Source organism: Nematolebias whitei, chromosome 19 (genome assembly GCF_014905685.2).
Source record: "Nematolebias whitei isolate Nwh7 chromosome 19, NemWhi1, whole genome shotgun sequence".
NCBI lineage: Eukaryota > Metazoa > Chordata > Actinopteri > Cyprinodontiformes > Rivulidae > Nematolebias > Nematolebias whitei.
In genome coordinates this window covers 17291127-17316745 of record NC_056516.1, presented here as the reverse complement: position 1 = coordinate 17316745, position 25619 = coordinate 17291127, and the positions used below count along the sequence as shown (strand labels likewise).

The following is a 25619-nucleotide window of genomic DNA, read 5'->3' as shown; positions in this document are numbered from 1 at the left end:
CATCCATTTATCCATTCATCCATCCATCATCCATCCATCCATCCATCATCCATCCATCTATCTAGCCATCATCCATTTATCCATCAACCATCATCATCCATCCACCCATCCATCATCCAGCCATCATCCACCATCCATCCATTTATTCATCAATCCTCCATCCATCCATCATCCATTTATCATCCACCCATCCATATTCATCCAGCCATCATCCATCCATCATCTATCCATCCATCCTTTATCTTTACTCACTTCTTCCTTTTCGAGTCATGGGTGTCACTGGTGCCCATATCCAGAAATCATTGAGTGAGAGGCAGGGTAAACCCTGGAAATATCTCCAGTCCATCACAGGGACCCCTGGACTGGTCTCCAGTCCATCACAGGGACCCCTGGACTGGTCTCCAGTCCATCACAGGGACACCTGGACAGGTCTTCAGTCCATCACAGGGACACATAGAGACAAACAACCATTCACTCTCTCACTCACACCTAGGGACATTTTAGAGTTACCAATCAGCCTAACATGCATGTTTTTGGTCTGTGGGAGGAAACTGGAGTACCTGGAAAAAACGCACACATGCACGGAGAGAACATGCAAACTCCTCCCAGAAAGGCCCCCTGCCAGGATTTGATCCAGCGACGTTCTTGCTAAGGCAACAGATCTACCAACTGATCCGTGTTCCACCTAGAAAACGTTTTACACAGATTCTTACAATATTGCCTAAGGTGACAGTTTGTGATGAGAATGACCATAGTCTCCTTGAACCTGAACTTTGAATTTGTCGCAGTATAATAGTTATGAAATAAATGTTTTTTCTTTAATTTATGTTTTGTATAAGAAAACATACATATATGGTTATTTTCAACAATCAAGTAGTGTTTTGTTGCAATTTAGGTTTGGTTTATGAGCCACTTATAATTGTGCGTAAAATGAAAACTCTTGTTTTTCCATATATGGACAACAAATGAGCTAAAATTTGGTGTGTTGGTAACCGAGACTCATTCTGAGAACTCTGAGTTAGATATTTGTATAAAACATTTGGGTTTGCAAGGAAGTTTTTATGATTTAAGATGATTTTTACACTCGGATATAAAAATATTTATTAAGTAATCTAATATCCTTTCACCACAATGGGATATTATGTCTTTCCTGTAAATGCCATTAATCATTCAAGTCTCTTTAGTACAAATGTTATTAACTGTGTGTTTAGCTTAAACACAAAGATTTTAATTCAGTAGTTTAAAATTAAATCCCATGGATTTATCTGCCTTTAGGTACATATTATAATAATTATAATTGTATATTATAACACCCTAACTTTGGAATATATAAAATGTGAACAGGATTGTTCTGATATCATATGATATGTAAGATATCATGTTGAACTTTTGTTTTATTCTACATAAAGTTCTCTAAAACATGTCACTTTTCATCTTTGCTGTCAGTCACAATTGTTTTAACATTTTAAAAGTTCAGTCTAGTGTAATTATATACCGTAGTGCCAACTCACTATAAAAAGTCATCTCAGGGAGCTCATTCATATGATTTCCATAGATTAAAAATTGTCAATCAGTAAATAGTGGTTTATATGAGCAAACCAACAGAACGAGTTAAATCTTCACGTCAATTTATTCCTCCATACTGAGCAAACGGGGTGGTGGGCGACAGTAGAGAGAAATATCTCCCCTTTAACAGGAAACGTGAAACAGATGAGCTACCTTTGAGCTTATTACAAATACACAAATTATAATTCAATTCAGTTTATTTGTATAGCACCAATTCATAGCAAAGTTGTCTCAGGGCTAGGCCTGTCGCGATAAAAAATCAACAAGCTCAAACCACACCTAGCGTCCGCCATTTTGAGAACCGAAAAACAGGAAGGAGAGACATCCCATGTCACGTCAAGGGGCCTCCCTCCCATTTTCTTATAGAGACACGCTACTCGCTCCCTCACTATCCATCCTTCAGTTCAAACAGTCTTATACTGCCATCCGGTGGTCAAACATGGTACTACACGCAAAACAAATTGAGCAACATTTCTTCTTAAATTAGACAATAATTACTAATTATTGTCTTAATTTCAAACAATATTGTTTATTGCAATAATTTCTGAAACAATAATCACCCAGCAAAATTTGCTATCGTGACAGGCCTACTCAGGGCACTTTACAAAAACGTTCACATACAAATAAAAGTCCATTAGTAAAGTTCTCTATCTTTGGAAGGAAGCAGACTCGTTGAATCTTCACTTCGTCGCAGTCTCCCATCCTGAGCAAGAACAAAGTCAACTGGCAGCATTCTTGTTCAGTGTGTTTATTTGGAACTAAACGGTTAAATATTCACAAGAACGTTAATTATTTGGAAACGTTGCCCCCTGAGTGTAATTGTCAGTTTAAACCTTTACAATCCTAAAGTTTTTATTGTGACTTTGCGTTTTGGACATCTGGACTACTTGCATGTTTTCATGTAAGACTGGACTCCCACCAGATTTGTTCCATCGCTGACAGTAGGACATCGTTGTACCGTTTACTGGGTTTCACATTTGCTCTGTCTACCGAGTCTGCCTTATATGTCATTAGCTGGAACATTTTTAGAGATGGTTGCTTCTGCAAAGCTTTTTGGTTGACTTATTATGAAGTGACATAAACACTAGATCATTTTCCATCTATCATCAAATGTGGGATTTTGTTTGTGATTCAAGGGTTGCAACCAGACTAGTTACACACTCCAGTGCATCCTGAGTGTATTTTGAGAAAAGTTGTTGGACCTTGTCTTTGAGTTTATTTGTGAAATAAAAAGCTTGACAGTTCTTTTTGTTCCTGTGGTTGATTCTCTTATTTTCTTTTGCTAAAGGTCACAGAAAATGGATTCTGGTCGACCTGCTTAATAACAGAATAGCTTTATGATGATAATTAGTCTTTTTGATGTGCTTGTGTTGTTGAGGTCTCTGCAGAGCAGGTGTAACTACAGACAGAGCTGTTGGATACGAGTGTCACAGGGCAGGAGGGTCTAAACTTTGGTGCCATACACACATGTTCCTGTTGTACACAGAGGAAATAAAAGGCTTTATTGGACACCCATGAGTTCATTATAGGCGCTGTGTTTCTGTCAGCCTGCTCGGCTTAGATAAACCTCACTCTGACCAAGGCCACAGTCCTCCTGCTCCAGGCCCTTGCTAAATTGATTTCAGCAATAAAGTGACTGTCTTGCCATTATATACGGATGGCCTTTAATTCAGGCTGGTTGCTTTGCTAAGGGCTGCTTGTTTAAGACTTTATTTACACCCTTGCAGCCTTGCTTGACATGCTGGGCTTCATGGAGAATCAGACCAGAAGATTTTGATAAAAGGTTTGAAATGCCAAAAGCTCTTAAAGTTGCTCCGGCAGTGTTTAAAGTGCTCAACTGTGAACTTGTGTGGGATGCACTACTTAAGCTGCTCTTAGACTTGTTGTCATCAAAAGCTTTGCAACTGTTGAAATGAATGTCCGTAAAAGTTTCATTTGCTTGACTTCCACCACGGCCATCGGCCGACTCCCACTCAGCAAATGATTTGTATTTGAAGTTTGGCGATGACCTTAGAGCCTCCAGCGGTCTGCGTCTTGAAAGAAGTTATACGTTTAAGTCTCATGTTTGCACATTTTGACTAGAGGCTGTTTGTGAACTTGGAGTGCAGTAAGTGAAGTGCTTATCATTTCTGTTAGGGCCTCGCCGCGTTCCTTTCTTTTCCTGAAGAGTTTAGCATTCACAGGCTGCACCATCAATCAGACGCTTCCTGCCTGACCTGTGAAAAACTGTAATTAAATTAGTCTAATTAGTTTAATGAAGTGTCACAGTCTGTTGCCTTTACTATATGAAGTAAATGGAAAGAAAAATAGGCATCATTACTCATCAGCTGCTCTGTTCCTCAGAGAGAGGAACAAGGAAAGAAATTCCTCTCTGTCTTAGAAGACAACTTTAACCTTTAACCTGTTTTTGTATTCTCACCGAGGCATTTTCTATAGCAGTCTAATTGGTTCATTTTGAATCATTGATGTATTTATGGAATGAAGATAAATTGCCAATTTAAATTTGTTCTCCACGTTTTCTTGCCTGCTCAGGTTTATCTTAACACCTTGGGGAGAGTGCAGTCAATAAGACCAACATTTTAAGTTTTTACTTAAGTGAACAAGGTGCTTAAAGTATGATGACCTCATCAATGATGCTTGTCTCGTAGAAATGGCCAAAGTTTAAGCACAGTTTAATGTGATTTAAAGGTAAGCAGGGGGAACTAAACTAGCCTGCTGGGAGCAAGAGAGCTTGGTCAGGGGTGGCCTTGTGGGATGCCAAAGATGAAGAGAAAAATCAATGGCTAGGAGTCACCTCCATCACTTTAACTAGGCACTGCAGATGGCCGTGCGCCTCTCAGGGGCCAATTTGTGAAGTAAACTGGAGAGCGTGATTGCTGTTGGAATTCCCAGTGGCCTGAGTGGCCCATTTCTCTGGACCTGGCTCTATTCTAATAACCCTTTTAGTGGAATACATACATGAGGCCACTTGTCAGAGCCCTCAGTATTTTCTGGCCCTAAAGAGTTGAGCTGACACTGAGAAACAGCAGTAGTAGGCTTCATTAATATAACATTTCAACAAGCCCTGACTCCTACTGCATGTGCAGAACGCCGAAAGAAGCAGGAAAAAGTGTCATATCCAATTGGCACTCTGGATGCATACGTAAACTTCCCCTTTTGTAAATATGCAGAATTAATTTTACTTTAGTTTTTTGTGTGATCCATCCGCAGTAATGCCCTGCATTATTTGAGGTTTAATTTTAACCCAGGTGTCTTCAAAACACCTGAACCGATGACTTGGCGGTGTCCTCTTAGGAATCTCAAGAAGTCCAACATTTCACTGATCACATCAACTTTTTGGATAAATACATCAAGTTCACATGAGAAGATGAAAAAAATGGCAGGTTGGCTTTCTTGAACTGTGAGGTCTCAGTCTCTGATAGAGGACATTTGCAAACCGAGGTGTACCACAAACCCACGTGTGCATGTTAAAGAGTGTTTTGTCTGGACAGAGTGGAGACAGAGGCATGAGCCTTTCACCTCATAAAACTCTAACCTAAGAAAAGAGGCTGCAGGAGTTGTCTGACCTTGGGTTTTTCTGATAATATTATAAAAAGACACTCTTTTAGGCTCTCAGTGAGCAGACTTGAGATGGAGCACCATGTAAACATCTTGCCTGCTTGTATTTCAACCTCTGTTCCATCTTGTAAGATTAAACCTGGGATTAAGAAAATTATCTACCGGTACCTCTCCTGTGTGGCATATTTATTTAAAGAGCTATTGAAAGGATAATAGTCATTTATCCTAACACTAATGATCCATTGTTAAGCTGATGGACCTCCTTTATCATGTGAACAGATAGTTTTGGATGTCCACAACAAACTGGTTGATCCACTATGAGAAGGTGATGTTTATAAGACTGAACTTATTACAGCTCCTCAGACTGAAGAAGTCTTTTGGATAAAAGATGAAACTTTAGAGATCAACATGGCGGCGGACCGGTGAACTGCGTCTTGTTGAGCTCCCGTCAGCCCCGCTGAAAAAAATTACCTTTTATAAACATATCTTTGCTACATTCACGCTGGATTTTGTCTCTGATACTGGTGTCGCTGCATAACTGACTCAACAGATCTGTGATATGGCCTCTAAACAAATAAAGACGAAACGTTTCAACAAGTTTTTTTTTTTTAATCCATCCAGAGGGCCTGACTTAACTTTGTTAGATTTTTCTACCTGGATTATTGAGCATGCATCAGGATAAAGAGCACTAACGTTCACATTTAACTGCTTTTGATTAATTGTTTTTATATTTACATTGAACAAATATACACCAAAATATCTATACAGTGAGTGAGGAATGTTGAATATTGAAAAAAGAAAAGTCTTACACAGCTTTTTCCATGTGTTGCCACTCTGCAACTTCAGTGTTCAGTTTGGCAATGTGCTGCAGCCTCAGTTTGTGGAAGACAGACACAACTAATGACATCAGCACAAAATGGTGGTCGTCAATTCCAGACTGTGTTTCTTGAATATACCCCCCAGAGAAAACGCATCCTCAGAACCAAAACTGACAGATCAAGAACACTTTGACAGCATGCCCTGTCATTGTGTGAGGAAAGAAACACCCAGCTGATCTGACCATGTTTGCTGAGCCCTCAGAAGGAATCATCAGCCCTCCTTTGTTTTATAGTGTGAGCAAGAGGCAGCTCTGATCAAATGATGCAGGTACAGCGTCAGTCACCAAACTACCACGACACAGGACAGATTTTTAAGTGTGGCGAACAACAAACCCTAAAATGTTCATCAGTGCATTGTCCACCAGACCACCAAGGTGGGTAGGTAGCTATGGCTTTGGGGGCCAAGATGGTTAGAGGTAGAGCAGCCGACTTGGGACCAGAAAGTCACGGTTCGACTCCCAGACATTCTTACATGTGGTGCGTCTAAGCAAGACACCCAATTCCCAATTGCTCCCCGGGAGCTTGCATTGCTGCCCACTGCTCCACCTGGGTGTATCTCAGGTGTGATGAGTTAAATGCAGAGAACTAATGTCATCATTGTATGAGAACATACAATGATGATGATCTCAGATGTCCCTCCCTTCTCTATGGTCACACACTAAAGCAGAACCGTTAGATCTGGTTTGTGCTAACCAGTTGGTACAATTCCACGCTGCACATGAATGAGGCATCTTCTCCTATCGCTTCACTTTTGCCACATCCAATATGGCGGCGATGTCGACGTATGATTCATTGCTCAATGAGGCGTCTACGTATATTTGTCTGTGTGGTAGTAGCTGTGCATGATTGTCAACACACTCTCTAAGCACTACACACTCCTCAATGTTTGTTCCCTAAAACCTTTAACTGTTGGCATCAACTTTGTCTGTCAGTGGACAAAATATCTCATGAAGCACAGGAAAGGTTTGAAGGAAACTTAGGAAGTAATCTTTTGATTTATTTCTACAACTCACCTCAATTCAAAATGGTCACCTAGGTAACCGATATTGTCCGAAACAAAATGGGTATAACACTATCAGTTTTTTAGATATTGAGCTAAATTTGTTGAGCTCGTCCTCAACACGTCTCTGTACATCTTGCATTATCTCCAGTCTCACAGGAGACTGAGCAGAAAATGTTTGACAAAACGAGACCATCTCATCTTGAAACCGTCTTTGGTCAAAGGGGTGTACAAAATGCATCTCTTCAAAGAATCTAGGCTTTTCTGTTTGAGCTTTTGTTTGCACAGCTTTATTTAGTGATTAACTGAAAATGCACGAGCAGTTTTGTGCCTTTCCGCGGCTGACGGACAGGACAGCGCTCCTCTGTCCAACCGTCTCTTCCTGTCTGACATGTTTGTAGTTTTAAAAAGAAAACCTGCTTTACATATCTCATCTTCAGATTTCTCTGATTAAATTAAACCTTTCCTGGTAAGTTCCACTTAGTATCAGTCATGGCTCACTAAACATTCTCGGGGGCGGGGGGGAAGCATTAAACAATGCCCTTTGTAATAAATGAAATGAGAATTGCAAATATGAGCAGTCATCAACTTTAATTGTTCTCTCTGGGTGCTGTTTTGAGGAGCAAAGGTTGGGGGGGTGGGGGTCGGTGCAGAGGTGGTTAAATGTGGCGCGTAACGCTGCCTGAACAGGCTAATGAAGCTGCTTTTATGACCCACAACAACTGAGTCATCTCCTTAATGACAAGATGGCCGCTCTCACACGGACACACGTAAAGCTGCATACGCTCAACAATGTGTGTTTGCTGCACCTAATTCAGTCTTATTGTTTTCAGAGGAATGAATAAAGAAATAAAGTGGCCAGTTAAATGTTTTAATGCCAGAGAAATGGAGCAGAAACGTTTCATTGAAGCAACTAATTAACAACAGGCTTAGATTTTATGATGCTCCCAAAAAACATCTCTGCAGAAGCATGCGCTGCAGGATGGACACGAGACACAGACCTCACTTTCCTGCAGCTGAACATGAAATCTGTATTTTGCAGCGTTCTGAACGATGTCTTTCAGGGAGAAGTGAGTTTGGTGTCTGACTGTTTTTTATCTGAATATTAAAATGTCTTTTAAATCAAGTTTTCCTTCACCTAACCAACATTTTTCATTCAAACTTTATTTATCCGGGTAGTCGCATTGAGTCATGAGGACTCATTTTCAAGAGAGACCCGTTTTAGACAGACAACATACAGACAACAATAAATGACAATAATATGCAATTGCAATAAAAGTAGTTATAAAACATTCTTAAATACATAAAAGAATGAATCAAAATACAAACATTCAGTGAGCAAAACGTCAAGAAGAACATTTCAAGGCAAGTTATTGAATATTGTTGACAGTTTCAGATGGTTCTGTTGTTCCATGTTGTTGTCGTTCCTGTAACGATTGCAGCTATACCCAGGTATAAGAACCAACCAAGACCCGGGATGAATTTACAGTGTTTATTTACAAAGTGGTAAATCATACAACGAGCCAGGGAGGCAGGTGGAACCCTGAAGAGCAATGAGATGATTAGTAGTCTGTTGGCAGGGGTGATAATGTTGTTGTTGATCTTTCTTACAATAGAGGTCGGCGTCAGTAGTGGGGAGAGCTGACTCATATGGTTCCAGGTGAAGAAGGTGTACGTCTGGATGATGGTAGGTGATAGGCAAGTGGTAGGAAGGTGTGGAGGCACAGAGGAGCTTGAGGTCCACAGAGAACAATCCAGGAAACAGAGAGACATCTGGGATTAATCGCTGGAGGCACAGAGAGCATACCAAGACATTAATATTAGTTTCAGACACGAGTAAAAGACTAGAACAGAACTATCGTTGGCAGGTAATGCTCCAGCGCTGGCTGAATGTCCTCTGCAGCCTTTTATGCTCTTCATGCTCATCAAGCCGATGATCCTCAGATGCTGCTGATTAGAGGCTGGCTGTGGGTGCAGGAGCTGGCAGAGCAGAACTCCCACAGTTGTTGTTCATGTTGTTCATGTTGTTCCATAAAAGGGTTTGACAACAATTTGTAAAGACACCAAGTTCCTCCTTTACAGGTCAAAAGAAAACAAAAAACAATTTTTGCAAAGAAATAATCAGTGATCTTATACAGTAGTCCCTCATTTATTGCAGGGGGTCTGTACCCTGAAACACCACGATAAGTAAAAAAACGCAAAGTAGGAATAGTAGTACAAGTAGTAAGTAGTAGTTTATTTTTGTATTTATATATATATAAATATAAATGTGTTTTAAACCCTTCCCACACTCTTGCAATATTCTAAACAATGTTTCTAAACTCTAAACGCTCTAAAAGAGCACAGAATGTCACGATTTCAACTCACTGCCATCTGCCAGCGCTCTTGGCCACGCCCACTTCTCCGCTACAGAGCGGAGATATGACACACTGCAGGAGGAAGCTTTTCCTGCAGCTGTGGGCTGTACACAGGTGCAGCAGGTTATAAATCTTTTAAAATATATATATTTTTTAATAAAAACTCCTTGCCCATTGTGCGGCTCATCCATTAATCAGCTTATTGTTTGTCATGAGCAATATTATTTTGAAAAACCACGATAGAGCGAGTCCGCGAAAAACAAACCGCAAAGTTGCGAGGGACTACTGTAGTTCCAAATATTAGAGCTATATGAAGCATTTTGAAGTGGGGTTTTATGGAAACGTTATGAAGAATGATTATCTTGCCTGCTGTAGATGGCTCTTTGATGCTGTCAGTTTGGTTTAAAACTAGCAGAGCCGCTGAGCTAACAGCTAGTCGGAACGCAGCCACAGTGGATCTCTGACATCCAAACAGATCTCCAGTCTCAAATATTTCACTTCATGAACAAACATCATTTTCCTGTCAGTTTTGTAAAACATGGTTATGAACAGATGTTTTCGGTTCTACACAAATGAACGTAGCAGCAGCAGCAAGCTGTAGCACTTCTGGGTCAACCCTGATAGGATTATATGATATGTCTGCATGAACCTCTGCAGAATTAGAAGATTCCATGTGTTTTAAGACTGCAGTGATGTTTTCTGGAGGTAAAGTCAAACTTTATATACAAATCAGCCTGATGGGCTTTCTGACAAGAACAAATATATTATTTTTAAATACACACGAGTACAAATGTTTCACAAAGAAGAAAACTATTTAAAAAGGGATTAAAAGAGTTTAGATGTTTGTGAACGTTCGTCGATGAACTCGTCTGCCCATCGGGTTCAGATTTTAAACGGAGATTCATCTAAGAGCAATTTAAATAAAACTATTAATTCTTCATCATTTTTACACAGAATCATTGTGTACTGGGCAAAGCACCTTATGTGTACTTTACTCCTTAAATATCCACAATGTGAAGCCTGAAAGTTTTTTACTCTCAGTTTAGTTTGTTGAACTGGACAACCTGTTAACACCAAATGTCCAGATTCACTACCTAAAAATAACATTATACTTATTAGTGATGCATTTCTGATCATTTGTACAGTTAATGTAATTAATATTATTATTTATTTATATATATATAAATATAATATAATATATTTATATATATATATTATCTCAGGTCTCTGTTGTAAATGAGTCCTTGAGGCTCAGTGGGATTAAACTGTCTAAATAAAGGTTGAATGAAAATTATTTGACTTGATGAACATTAATAAGACAGTGTTTTAACCACAGCCAAAGCTCACATTTATAAAATAATATGAATCAGCTAAATGTGCCAAAACTTTTAGTTTTAAAATATACAACAAAAAGTGTTTCACTTTTAAAATGTAAACGCAGGATGTGAAAAATCAGGTAATGAAAGAGATGATTTCATTTGTCTTTTTGTATTTATTGGATTTTTGAAGTTGTTTTTCAGTAATTATCCAAACGTCAGCTCGAACCCGGTTTTGTTAATAATCCAGGCTCAGATTGGGATTGTGTGGTTAGACAGTGAAGGCCTGCAGGTGAAATGTGTGTAATTCATTAAAGGTTAGTTAGTAAAGGTTGTGCGTGCATTCTGCAGTGTAAGACTCTTAAACAAACACAATGAAAGCGGAAAACACGATAAGAAAGTCGCTCTAATTAACGGCTAATTCTTTAGAGGACTGAAAGGCTTACTGAAGTGCGTACATTGTTGTACATTTTAATTCCTTTACCGTTCAGGTTTAATCGCAGTTCCTTTGGTGGATTTGGGTTTCAGTGTGTGTTTTGACGGGGCTGGATGCAGAAGCTGAGCTGGTCTCTGTTGCCACCTACAGCTCAGTGTGAGCTCTCCTCGTCACAGCGCTCTGCTCGTGCCCTTTAAATCCTCCGATGAAAGACGTGGCATTTCATTAGCATATATGTTGTTGGTGCCAGAGGCTCCGCCAGCCTCTGCAGCACAAAACAACAACAAAAAAACCTTTCCCTCCTCTTTCCACCTCGTTTCCTCTCTGCTCCTTTATCCCCTCAGTGGGATGGAGATACCCCACCATGCAGGAGGCCATCAGCTGCTGCAGGCTGCTCAGAGAGGGAGTCTCTCTCCTCTTCTCTCAAGAAGGGGCCACTGATGCACAAACCGCTGAGCCCCTGAGCCGCTGCAGTCCACAGAACAGGAGGCAGAGCGTCGCCTCTTCCTCTGGCTCATTCAGCATGAAGAATAACGATCTTTAGACCAGTAATTACGGAGGGTCTTTTTCTAAAACAAGAACTGGGATCTGTTATCAACCATCGATGTGATGACAGCGTGCCTGATTGCAAAGGTTACACAGGTTGTTTTAAAACTGCAAATTATAAGGAAGACGATTGTAAAGACCTAAACTCGCCGCCAGCCTTTCTTTTTATAGACTTGTTTTATTACGGTGAGTCGTTCCTTTCACTTCATTAAAGTTGTCCAATGGTTTTTAAAGAAGGAAACCTTCAGAAAAGTAATGACGAACGTAAAATACAAAATTAGCCAAATTGTGTCGCACTTTTTCTGCTTTTATGTCCTCAGCTTTCAAACAATCATCAATTACATTTCATCAACTACACTAAAGCATTAAAGCTTCATTCACTTTTACATTTCAGATCGCTGTAAAAAGTCTTCGAATGATGTGAAATATAAACTCAAATGACATAAAACACTGTTAGTATGAATAAGCTAAAGTTCACTGGTGGCCTGTAAAAAGCTGAAGACGCTGTCACACCATGACGTAACTTATGATGGCAGATCGTGTAAATGTCCAACACGCAGGAATACGCTGAAGCTGGAATAAAAAAAATCAACTGGAAGCCTCTGGTAGACGTAAACAGAGCATACTGCTAACAAGTTGAACAAATATCTAACACGTGAGTAACTTATCCATAACTTTTATATAACTTATCCAAGCTGATGTCCGCGAGTTTTGACTTTTCACAGCTTCTGATCAGCGTTAGTGTAACTTCAGACTTCAGGTCTTCAGATGTCACTCGTGTACAAATAAAGTGTATTCCAGTGACTGGCGTTAATGAAAAAAAGCACACGGTTGGCCAGCGCTCACTTGCATAGCATATGTTAGCATACAACTTTAGAACTGTTACAACAAATGATTAGCAACTCAACTTAGCATCACTGAACTAAGATACACTGCCTGGCCAAAAAAAAAAAGTTGCCACCAAAAAAAAGGTCACACACTAATATTTCATTGGACCACATTTAGCTTTGATTACAGCAGCATTCTCTGTGGTATTGTTTCGATAAACTTCTGTAATGTCACAAGATCTATTTTCATCCAGTGTTGCATTAATTTTTCACCAAGATCTTGCATCGATGACTAGGCACAAGGCATGATGGGTGTATCACTTCACCTGCCTCTTTTCTTATCCTGATGCACCCATCACTCTGGAACAGGGTAAATCTGGACTCATCAGACCACATGACATTTTTCCATTGCTCCAGAGTCCAATCTTTATGCTTCCAAGCAAATTGAAGCCTCTTTTTTTTTCCAGTTAGCCTCACTGATTAGTGGTTTTCTTAAGGCTGCACAGCTGTTCAGTCCCAATTCCTTGAGTTTCCTTCACCTTGTGTGTGTGGAAATGTTCTTCCTTTCACTATTAAACATAGCCCTGAGTGCTGCTGTTGTTTTTCTTCGATTTGATTTCACCAAACATTTAAGTGATCACCGATCATGATCATTCAGAATTTTTTTCCGGCCACATTTCTTCCTCGAAGACGATGGGTCCCCACTATCCTTCCAGTTTTTAATAATGAGCTGGACAGTTCTTAACCCAGTTTTAGTAGTTTTTGCAATCTCCTTAGATGTTTTCTCTGCTTGATGCCAATGATTTGACCCTTCTCAAACAAACTGACATCTTTTCCACGACCACGTGATGTGTCTTTCAACATGGTTGTTTAAGAAATGAGAAGCAACTCATTGCACCAGTTGGGGTTAAATAACTTGTTGCCAGTTGAAAAATAATCGCCCATGCAGCAATTGTCCAATAGGAGGCTCGTACCTATTTGCTTAGTTAAATCCAGGTGGAGACTTTTTTTTTGGCCAGGCGGTGTATCTTATCTTGTAAGCTAGGTACACTCCTATTTGAGTGATCAGTTGTTCATATTTTTGTATATGTGGGACGCAATAATTGTGTTTATAAAACCAGCTATGCTTGTTAGCTTGGCATCGCTGATCTGATATGAAGTTCTCACTGCAGATTGTGCATTTTTAATCATCTGCTCGTTCCAATCGCTTCTTCTGATGGCTTGCAATCAAAGACGTCTCCTGTTAGCCTAGAAAGGGTGCGAGTTGGAATTCTGTAAAACTTGCACGTTTTATTGTTTTTATCAAAACGGTTGGTGCAACCTAGAGCACAACATGATCGCTGTTTCTTTCTGTGAGCGCCATGCGCAGTATACGCGGAAGTGACGTTGACTGATAATCCGTCTATTTATTTCTGTTTCTAACCCTGTTACATTAATAAAGGCTCAGAGTGCACAGTCAGCTCTGGCACATGTTCTTTGAGGAGCATCACGGTACATGGACGTGTTCAACATATACAGTAGCTGACAAACTTAGACCTTGCTGGTTGTGTGTATCACTTACAGAGTGTTTGCCAGAGTTCGGGGGTTCAGTTATAAAATGGATTCAAATGATGAGCAGCTCATCTCTCCTGCTGGATCCATGGGGGGCAGAGGTCCACAACAGAGATGGAGGATCCTGCTGCAGCTCCCTTCATCGCAGACTGGTTTGGTTTCTTCCAAAAGACATGTTGATCAATGCAAAATCAAGGATGGGGGTGCAGAGAGATGTTCTTTTAATCTGATGTCACGTGGTCTTCACTATACTCTTGACAGGCTGCTGTCAGGTTAGAAATAAGTTGTGTGCACGTTCATAACAGCCCAGCTGGTTTCTGACGTGTCAACTTATATGTAACTAACCTGTCCCACCCCTGTAACTTATTCCTTAAGTCTGAGCAACATGTGCACATACGCTGACATGTTGTGGATGAACAAGACGAGCGGCTGACCATTGTATATCAGCGTGCTGCTAACTGATTCAGAACCTACAGCAGCGTGTCTGTAGGTCGCTGTGTGACCGGGCCTTTAGTCCAGAACAGAACCGGACAGCTCCTGGGTTTATTTAGCAGCAGGAACAGGAAGTAACCATCCTCTGACGTAACTGGAGAGTGAATTCATTTAAAGGCAACAACAGAAGCGTTTGGAAAATGCTGAAATATGATGATGTTAATGTGTCACAATGACAAAATGTTTAGGAAACCATGGGTTTTGAACATTTCTGCAGTTCTCTGTTGTTCTATAATCCTTTTCTAAATCCATGTGAACAACTCTGAACTCATATATTTAATGTTTTGTTGTTATTTTCACACAAAACCAAACCAAAAAAATCAGTGAATTGCATATTAAAAATTGTTGAAATGTCTACATTTATGTCCAGAAATGGTCAACAACTTTGATTAGAAAGGTTAATTTGACCCTAGGGCAGCAGAAGGCTTAACTTCCTGCTTTAATCTCATTTATTTCCATAAAGTCATCATTCCAAATTCCCATATCTGAAAATTCCTAAAATGATTAAATGTATGTGTCCAACATGAGGGACGAACAAAGATCACTTCAGCCGCAGGGCTTCATACTAGAGTTGCATTCGGGCCCAAAAAATCCAATCCTGACCCCAGCCCGTAGCCATCATTTCTGAACCCCACCCGACCCATCGAATTAACAGTAATCACAGGTCCGAACTCACCCCCCCACCCCCGAAAATTTTAATTAAGCTTTGACTGCTTATATAATTATTAACGGTCGGCGAATGCACGCGTTGAATAAAGGGGGCAGAAGATCGGAGCTGAGGGGGTGTTTGTCCTTTCGTGGCTGTCAAATAGCATTAAATCCCTGCTTCTGCCTTATTTAGACATGGGCCCTGCTCTGACACGTCTGCTTTGGGATCTCACCTGTTTGGGTCGTCGGCTGCGCGTGTCCGCTGAGTGCAGCGACTGAACGTCCATTTGGGCGATGGATTACTTCCTGGCAGTATAGTCCCGTCTGAAGCTTAACTGAACTTTGTTTTACCTGCTTCAAGACCAGTCAGCTCGCGGTGAAATGGCCGTGTGAGGCTGGTGGTAGTATGGCAAGCCATATCGTCATATAACTGGATCGCGACTGACGCAATCAAAAGTCCGACACCGACCCGGCCCGCCCATTTAGCACATTATTATGGCCCGGCCCAAATTCGGGTCGGGCCGGGCTTCGGGCCCAGCTTAGAAATGACTGCTCTACTTCATACAGAGTCCTTGGTTGACTCGGTGGATCAGTGGTTTTGTGGCTGCAGAACGAACCCGATCATCAACCCTCCACCACCGTGCTACAGCTGAGACGTTTGTGCTCATGTCTTTCTCCAAAAGTGTTGCTGTTTAATATAATTAAAGTTACACATGAATCAATACGTTGTTGTGTCATATTGTCACTTTTTAAATGAACATTCTACAAAATCAAATCAAACTTTGATCATAATGAACCTCAGATCCACGTGTTCTGGTGCTGACATGACCAGTGCCTTGCTGCTGTTCTTTAGCGAGCGGTGGGATCTGTTGATGCTGATGTTACTCGTCTGTTTCCTGACTGTGATATTCACTCAGCTCTTCATCATTGGAGGCTTTCTTCTTGTACCTCCACATCTTTGTTATTTCATCCTGTATACTGGGTCTGATCCTTATATAAAGGACATATACTGTATATTCTGCTGTCTGGCTGTTACACAAAGTGAAGAAGGGAACACACAAAGAACATTTATTCACTTAAAGCACACATTTCTAAGTGCCATGCCGAACATAAAGACATAATGAGCACTGTGTGCAGTACCTGCTCAGTCCAACACTACAGGGGGCGTAGTTAGAAACCAACAAGCGAACATAATGGACCATTTATCAGCTAATGAACTGGAATTATTTCCTTTATAGTTTTATGAAAACACAAGTTTCAGCTAACTGCATGTAGTCAAAGGAAGGGCTTTTATTCAATCACATACGCTGCTACTCAAACTGGAGCTATTTAGGCACGGATCAATAATGCTTTTAGTTTTTTCACCTCATCTGCATTGTGACTCTCGCATATGACTGTTCATCTTCTCCGGAACCACCAAATATCCACGGAGATGGTTTCTTTAGGCCCGGTAAATAAGCCTGACCACAGTGGGTTACGTCAAAATGCTATTTTCAAACGTCTACTTTCAGCCTGGCACTTTGCTGAAATTGAAAGAAACATGAAGGTTAGGGCAGATTGGAGTCTGAAGCTCCAGACAGCGGGATAATACCAGCAGCCGTGAAGCACTGCTGACACCCGCCTGCTTCCCCTCCGGCACACACAGGGATGATAGGTGGTTGAGGCTTGGAGTGGCAAGGATAAAGAGCGCATGAGAAATTCTGTGATGGCCCTCCAAGGCCAGGCAAACCAGCGTCAATCCTTCCCCAGGGACACTCTCTAAATCAGTGCGGGAGGAGGCACATCTCTGGTTTTATGATGGTTTGCTCTTGTTTCCCATTTAAGAACTGACTGGCCCTCTGATAACGGATGGCGCCACAGGTAATTGGAAAATTGGCAGGCTTGTCTGGAAGATTTGGTAGATGGCAGAAGTGTATACTAGGAGGGAGTTCATGAAGTGTCATCCCACAGTTAGATTTATATCAACTTCGTGAAGTGGCACCAGGAAGTATCCAGAGCTTCAGGGCTGCTCCAGAAACACTGACAAGGTTTCTGTTAGTAAGAAATGATTTACAAGCAGCTCTCTGCTTTAACCCTAACCTTAATTTACATTTTCTATAAGGTAGCTCCACACATCTGGGTTAACTGGGGTTCTTTTTCAGAAATAGATCTGCCAGAAAACGCCTTGTAACCGCTACTTTCCTACCGGCCAATGACTATGGTGACATTATTTACATGAATGCCCCTCCCAGCTCCTTGCAGATGTTGGATGTTGTCTACCATGGTGCCCTAAGATTCATAACTGGTTGTAACTACCATACCCATCACTGTATCCTGTACTCCTTGGTCAGTTGGTCATCATTATCTACACGTAGGCTCTCACACTGGTTCATCTTCATCTATAAATCACTCCTTGGTCTGCTACCTTCTTATATCTCCTCCCACTTGTCACGTCGTCAGTGCAGTTACAGCGTGCGTTCTCAGGCCATCATGACCTGCAGCAATCGCTCAGTGTGGACTGAACTCGGCAAAAAGGCCTTTTCTTATTCTGCTCCTGTAACCTGGAACACCTTGCAACAGGAACTGAAGTTGTCCACCTTGATTTCTTTGAGGGTTTCAAACATTTGATAATGTCAATAGAAACATCAAAGCAAATATGTTCTTGTTTTTAGTATTTCACCCTGTTTTATATGGCACCTTGATTTTATTGTTTTATACACTACTTTTTATTTTTATTTTATTTGCATTGTATTGTTGTTTATTGTTGTCTATACCTTATATTTTGTTTGTCTAAAACAGTTCTCTCTTATAAATGAGTCCTCGTGACTCAGTGAGACTAACCTGTATAAATAAAGGTTGAATGAATCTAGTTATTGTCAGGTAAATCCAGAAGAGACACTAATGGGCTCATCTTTAAGCCCAACCTAACAGCTGGGTTAAACATCTTATTTTTTACTTATTTGTTATTTAATAAACTTTATTTGTTTAGTTTATTAAGCTCCTTAAAGTTGGGGTTGGAACCCCAGCGTGGGTTATGAAACATCAAGTAAAGTACTTCTGTGTTCATCCATAAATGATGGATGGATGTATGGATGGATGGATGTATGGATGGATGGATGGATGTATGGATGGATGGATGGATGGATGGATGGATGCATGGATGGATGGATGGATGGATGGATGCATGGATGGATGGATGGATGGATGGATGCATGGATGGATGGATGGATGGATGGGTGGATGTGTGGATGGATGGATGGATGGATGGATGGATGGATGGATGGATGGATGATACTTCATGTAGTGAACTCCATACTAAAGCCAAAGTCCATGTGAAGCCTCTGGTTATTTCTCATGTTCGAAATGAAGGAGCCCATTGTTCCGTCCATCTGAATATTATCTTTCGTTCATTCAACCTTTATTTATTCAGGTTAATCCCATTGAGCCTCAGGGACTCATTTACAAGAGAGTCCTGAATTTTAACAAAGAATGACGACAGCAGTGGACAACAACGACAACAATATACAATCATAAAGGATGCATACAAATTGAGAATGACAAGTGAAAATAAAATGGAATTTTTAAAAAGTAACAAAAAACAGCTAGGTTGTAAGGCAGTGTAGAAAACTATAAACAACAACATGTCTGCATTGCGACAAAGTTCATGCTCAATCATCCAGGTACCAAATCCAGTAATTCTCAGTCGGGTCATCTGGACAGTTTCTTTTTTATAGAGACGTTTCGCCCTCTATCCGGACGACTTCATCAGTCAGAGGAGTTCCGAGAGGATTGCTGCAGCGGTTTTTCCCAGGAACTTAGCAGATGTTTGAAGCCACTTAGAGAGGTCAAGTTTGAGAGCTTCACATCCTTTTGCAAGATATTCCAGGAAACAGGAGCAGAGTAGGAGAAGGCCTTTTTACCTAGTTCAGTCCTCACTGAGGGAACACTGCAGGTAATAATGTCCTGAGAGCGCACGCTGAAGCTGCACTCACGCAGAGACATGTAGGAGGAGACGTATGAAGGCAGCAGACCAAGAAGTGATTTAAAGATGAAAATGTACCAGTGGGAGAATCTGTGAAGTTAATGATGACCAGTTAACCAGTGAATACAGAGTGCAGTGGTGGGTACAATAGTTGCAATCAGTAATGAATCTTAGTGCACCATGATAGACAGCATCCAACATCTGCAGGGTGCTTGTAGGAGCATTCATGTAAATAATGTCACCGTAATCAATGGAGGGAAGGAAAGTCACAGTTATAAGGTGGTTCCTATCATTCAGAGTTAGACAGGATCTATTTCTAAAAAAATAAACCCAGTTTTACTTTCAGTTTCCATGTTGGGTTGGATCTTCATGTAGATCTTGATGTGATGTTTAAATGAAAGTAAATTTTTTTCAGGAACTGTATGCATCGTAACATCCCTGAGGTGTTTCAGCGATTGTTGTACATGCTACACGACAACAGTGGTCCCATTCTGTGACAACGGAATGTTTTTACTTCTGATTTAAAGTGAAAGTTTTCGGAAACATCTGGAATTGTTTCAAGAGAAACCACAGCCCACGTGAAGTCTCACGTGCACTACAGTTTCAGTCAGTCAGTAGTTCGTCTGCGTATGTGTGAGTAGATCCACAATGGTGGATAGCAACTCAGCCATTCCAAGACGTTGGAGCAGCCAAGCTCGTCCTCGGTCCAAACGATCGTTCATGTAGTTTGGAAGGAACTGCTTTCATGCTTGAAGTTGTGTCTGCGTGCGTTCACGTGTCGATTTAATCACAGCAGCAACTAGTGACTATAGGCGAATCAAGCACAGCATTTCCATGTACAGAGAAGCTTGAAAGTTTCCAGAGATGGTTCACATGTAAACAACAAAAATGGACTGAAACCGTTCCTGACTGACAGAAACGAGCGCCCAGAGTCCGTCTGGTCGCAGCTTGCTGGAGGCGAGTGGGTTCATGAGGTGCTGTGGGCTGCAGCCCCTCACCTGGTGATCACACGTTCTGCTGTGTAGATGTGTCTATTAACCTCTGTGGGGGGGGGGGGGGGGGGGGGGGCTAATTGTATCTGTCAGAAGTGTTTAATCACCGCTGCAGCTCCCAGCCTGTCACTTTCCCTTCGTCTGCTCCTCTAAATCAGATGCTGTCGGCTCGCTCTGCTCCACATTCATCTTGGTTGCTTTAAGATTTACATTCACATGTTCGGTGTCACCAGCTGGGAGCACACCTCCACGTGAGGCCTTCAGCCTGTCGCTTCCAAAGCCAAGTGATGTGTATCCAGTGGGTCCAAAGATATTTCACTAACAGACAGACAGGGTTTACTCCAGCACTTGATGCTAAAGTTGTACACTAAGTATTTGCACACTGAATAGTATTTTGTGTTGTGAAGGACTCTCAGCTAAAACCACCACGAATGTTAACATATCTCTGAAACTGAATGACTTATAGCGATTTCTGTGTTTTCTAGGTCGGTCAGATGTGGAAGCCATTTTGAATTGTTTGGTTCAAACGTTCACTTGTGGATACTAATAATCATCATTTTCAGTACAGTTTGTGTTTCTGAAGCACTGAACACATGTTGACTCCAAATAGTGGCAGAAGAGCTTGTGGGATCTGTTGGCTCTCAGGATATTTGTTAGGAATCAGTATCAGCAACTACCACACCAAATATTAGGTCAGTATGTGTAAAACCATTTTAAAGTTGAGTTGGCTGTGACAGCCATCTTGGATTGATTTGACCCTGTAAGCAAATTAGTTGTAGATGTACATCCAGGGATTACTCTGACAGACAGACAGACAGACAGACAGACAGACAGACAGACAGAGGTGCTGTTTAAACAGTCATCACACTGGAGATGACTCAGCTGTTGCATAATAAGTCAGTACCTGTAAAAGTCACTAAGTTCTGGATATTTTTGTGTTTGCTTCGGTTGCTTCTCACTGAGCTGGCACTGTGATTTGCTGGTGACTCAAAACTGTAAGAAAATGAGCACATTTTCAAATGCGGTTTCTGAGTTTTGAACATTTGCGACCTAAGTCATTCATTCAACCTTTATTTATACAGGCTAGCCTCATTGAGCCACGAGGACTCGTTGTTAAGAGGGGCCTGTTCCAGACAGAACGTATAAAGTACAAACAACTAAAACAGTAGACAATAACGATAAACTACAGTAAAAATTCAGTTTATTGGCCACCAAGTCATGTGGCTGTATGTTGCTAGGACAGTTTTCACAATTACCTGCCTATTTTCACATGTACGGCTAGCAACACTAAATTCTAGGCTGGAACATGTTTTTTTTTGCCCACCTCCACCCATGATGTACCCACTGCAATAGACTTTTAAAATGAAGATAAGCACACATTAAACAGTTTTTCATAATTATTGTTTATCTTTAATGTGATTATTAGACCCAGATATTTAGGGTAGCCTCAAATGTTTACTGTCAGATGAGAACTTCGACACAGGTGTCAAACACAGCTTTAAGACTGTAGAATGTACAGGAACTAAGCAAACGGTGTACCCCAAGGATCTGTGCTAAGAACCCTGATTTTCAGTCTTTACGTCAATGACCTTCCACAGTTTTGTTATGAAGTAGAAGCCCAATAATAGGTAGATTAAACAGTTTTATTTATACACACATGGGGGCAGCTGTGGCTGAGTAGTTAGAGCAGTCATCCTCTAATACAAGAGTTGGGGGTTCAATTCCACCAGCAGTTACATACTGAAGTGTCCTTGGGCAAGACACTGAACCCCTCATTTTCTCCGATGTGTGTCCCATTGGTGTATGAATGTGATAAAGTACTGATTATTCTTTGTATAGATCTAGTAGAGTGTTGTATAATTGGGAAAATATGGCACAGATTGTAGTATAAAGTGCTTTGAGTATCTTGATAAGACAGAAGGCGCTATATAAATACAGTCATGGCGAACTAGCCCAACTTCTAGCTGAGAATTGATCCAAAGCTCTGGAGGATGTGTCGGAGTGTTTAGATAAATCCTATCTCACTCTGGATGTAAACAAAAGTAAAGTATATTTTTCTCGAAGATTAAATTGGATACTTAAATACAAAGATTTACATTAAAGATAAACAAACTGATATTGTGACAGATTTTATGTTTCTTAGGGTGTTATTGGATTCAAACCTCACATAAATAATGTCACAAACTGTTGGATAGAGTATAACTCAGTCAACTTTAAGCTAGAAACGAAATATCAACTAGACAAAATATATTTGTGTATACACTCATTGCACACATTTAATATTCTGTTACTTGTTGTGGACAAGCTAATTAATCAACAATAAAACAGTTAAAATCTTTATACAAACGGGCTTTCAAAAGTTTTTAACAAAAAGACCTCAAGATATGATCACTGTGAGGTTGTACAGAAATACAAGCGTCAATCATCCACCAGAACTTCCCGTTGGACGCTCAACTTTCAGACAAGCATCTTTCACTGCTCCAGGTCACACTGCTGTTCCTAGGAGATGTGCATCTAATGGTTTTTTGACGTTTATGTTGGTCAAATTGGAATATGTTGTCGCCTCATTGTTCCGTTTCTAACTGAATTTGACCAGAAGCTCCTGATCCTCCAGTTTGGGGCGTTCTGAGCCTTCATTAGCCTCTAAATGACTTCCTGTTTGTGAGAGCTGAGCTTGTTGTCTTGTCTTTACAGGAGGAGGAGGAGGAGGAGGAGCAGCTGCAGGAGAACGATTCTGTCACACAGGAAGCAGCAGAGCAGGAGGTTCCAAACTGAAGCTGATCATGGACTCCTCACCTCCACTCTTTGCCTTTTCTCTTCAGACTATAGCACAGAAAACTTTCTACTAGCCTCCCAAAGTTTGGACTCAGCCAGCAGCTCCACTCTGCAAACTTTAACAACTAGAGATGTATTTTAGAAAACACTATTCAGATGATGAGATTTTTAGTCTTGAGGGTAGAGTTTGTACTTCTTTTAGACGGGGCTAACCTGATGGACAGTCCATCTTCAAACAGTCGTTCAGCACCACAGATACTTACAGTCTGTCTGACGTGTCTGAAACTCTCTGCAATCTGTTTTCAGATGTAAATGATCAAAAACGTGTTTATAAAATGAAGCAAGCACATTATGGCAGAACTTCGCTAAGCACACCTTGTACCTGTCTGACATCATCGGTGCTTTTTATCTTTCATGTGACGGGCTGATTTCATGTTTTAATTTCTAATATATTTTCCTTCATTTCCCTCCCAAACTATCAGATTATTTTCATGCTCTCTTCTTACAGTTATGAAAAGTATTAAGTAGTCTTCTTATCTTACCAGCAGGGATGTCCCAGTCATGATTAGTTTTTACCCTGGTACCATCCGAGGCATTAAAGAATAAGGAATAGCTGATGTTGTGTCTCAGTATAATGCCTGCAATTTTCTGCAAACGTGGTTTTATCAACCTCAGACAGTTCTGGGAAGAGTTCCTTGAACTCGTCCAGCCAGACTGATGATCATTTTAACTCATGAATGAACTGAATCTCACTCTGTCGGTGTTGTTAATCAGATGATGCCGTTTTACAAAGTGCAACGATAGAAATACTAACAGGAAGTGCCCGTTGTTGGCAGGACAACATGATTACATGTCATTACTGTTACTTCGGTTCTTTTCTAAAAAATGCTAACACTGCTAACAGATAATAACAGTTTCCATGTCTGAAGAAAAATTATTTTCTTATAATTATAATCGCAAGAGTCACATGGCGGCTGCCGTATGGCAGCTGTACTGCAGCATGACTTATTGGATCAGGATCAGACCGTGCCAGAACTCCAACACCAATCAATGAAAAATACTTTGATCAGTACTCCGATACTTGTGACTGACTCGGGACATCTCTACATTTGTTTTTAATTTTGATATAAATTTGTAAAGTCCAGGTTTAGCAGTTTTGGTTTGGGAATCTTCTCCCACACGTCAGTAAAGCAGCATTTTACATGAATGTAGGTGAAACTGCTTCAGTCGTCTCGAACCAACGGCTCCGTGTGTTGTTCCTTTAAATCTACTGCAAAGAGTTAAACCTCATGAGTGCATTTAGTTCCTGACTGTTATGCTCATGTATCCATTGATCTGATCGGAGTCTGGCTCAGCTAGTGTCAGATGTTCACAGTATATTTGGAGTTAACCCCTGAAGTGCCAATAAATCTGAAGTACAGTACAGTTTTACTTCTCTTACTAATCAGCTCACAAATGTATATTTTTGTTTATTTGAACTTTCTGGTCATTTAACTTTTCCACTAAGTCCTTCCCCCACCTCATACTTAGCCATTGTCATATCATTCCAATAACCATTTACACCCATTCACTTACTACATGCATGTATACCAGCATACACCAGTATAGACACACTTAGGTAAAAGAAACAAAGTACTATTTCCATGACACTGATAAGCCAGACATTTTCCAGCGGTACCTCTGTACATTAAACCACCTACGCTGGGGCTTGTGTAATGGCTCTGTCAGGGTGTTGTTACTGACTCTTGAAGCAGACGCTGCTTCAATCAAACACAATGAAAACACAATTTTCATAACCACAAAAAAACAGGTTGAAAAAGTATGAAGCAGTTTCGACTCAGTGCACAGAGACCTGCAGCAGACGTTTCTTTGTACCAGTAAGTACCAAAAGTATGTGGTGACAAAAACTGCAGAGGTACGGATTGAAAATAAGTTTTGTTTGTTTGATTGTTTTTAATAGACTAGCAGTAAAAAAAAAAGCAGCTAAAGCTCCATACACAGTGGTGCTTGAAAGTTGGTAAAGTATTTTTAATTTTCTATTTTTCTATATAAATGACCTAAAACATCATCAGATTTTCACTCAAGTCCTAAAAGTAGATATAGAGAAGAACCCAGTTAAACAAATGAGACAAAAATATTATACTTGGTCATTTATTTATTGAGGAAAATGATCCAATATTACATATTTGTGAGTAGCAAAAATATGTTTTTCCTAAGTTCTTCTCTTGCTTGTTGAGCACCACAATGTTCATTTGGACATGTATCAACTCAGTGCACATGTCGTAATGTTGGTTGGTGAAGGTAAACCCAGGGGTGCAGGCAGACAATCCAGGACTCAGGAGATGAATAAAATAATTTATTAATATTAACAAAACAACAGCTGACAGGGCAGCAAACTTACATAATCTGTAGGAAACACAGAGAACCAGGGTGACAGGAAGCAATGCCAGGACGAAGGACTAACACAGAGACACAGACTTATATACAGTGACAAACGAGACAAAACACCTGTGAGGACACACAGCTGAACCACATCAGGGAAATGACAAACCAGGGAGTGCAGGAACAGACACACAACCCTAAATGGAAGCATACACTAGGAAAACACAAACCTTATAGAAAACAGAAACTGAGAAGAAGGACATAAGATAAAAAACAAAACAATATGGGGCTAAATCCATGAAACAGAACAATCCCTACAGCACACACACATATA

At 40.6% G+C, this 25619-nt stretch overlaps 1 protein-coding gene across 1 annotated transcript in view; it reads left to right on the top strand.

Annotated features, from left to right (window-relative positions):
- Positions 1-23322, top strand: part of phf14 (PHD finger protein 14) — a 133025-nt gene extending 109703 nt beyond the window's left edge. The window contains exon 18 of the mRNA XM_037693359.1: positions 22823-23322. Coding sequence (XP_037549287.1) covers positions 22823-22903 — 81 coding nt within the window. The 3' untranslated portion in view covers positions 22904-23322. The remainder of the gene's footprint in view (positions 1-22822) is intronic.
- The last annotated feature ends 2297 nt before the right edge of the window (positions 23323-25619 follow it).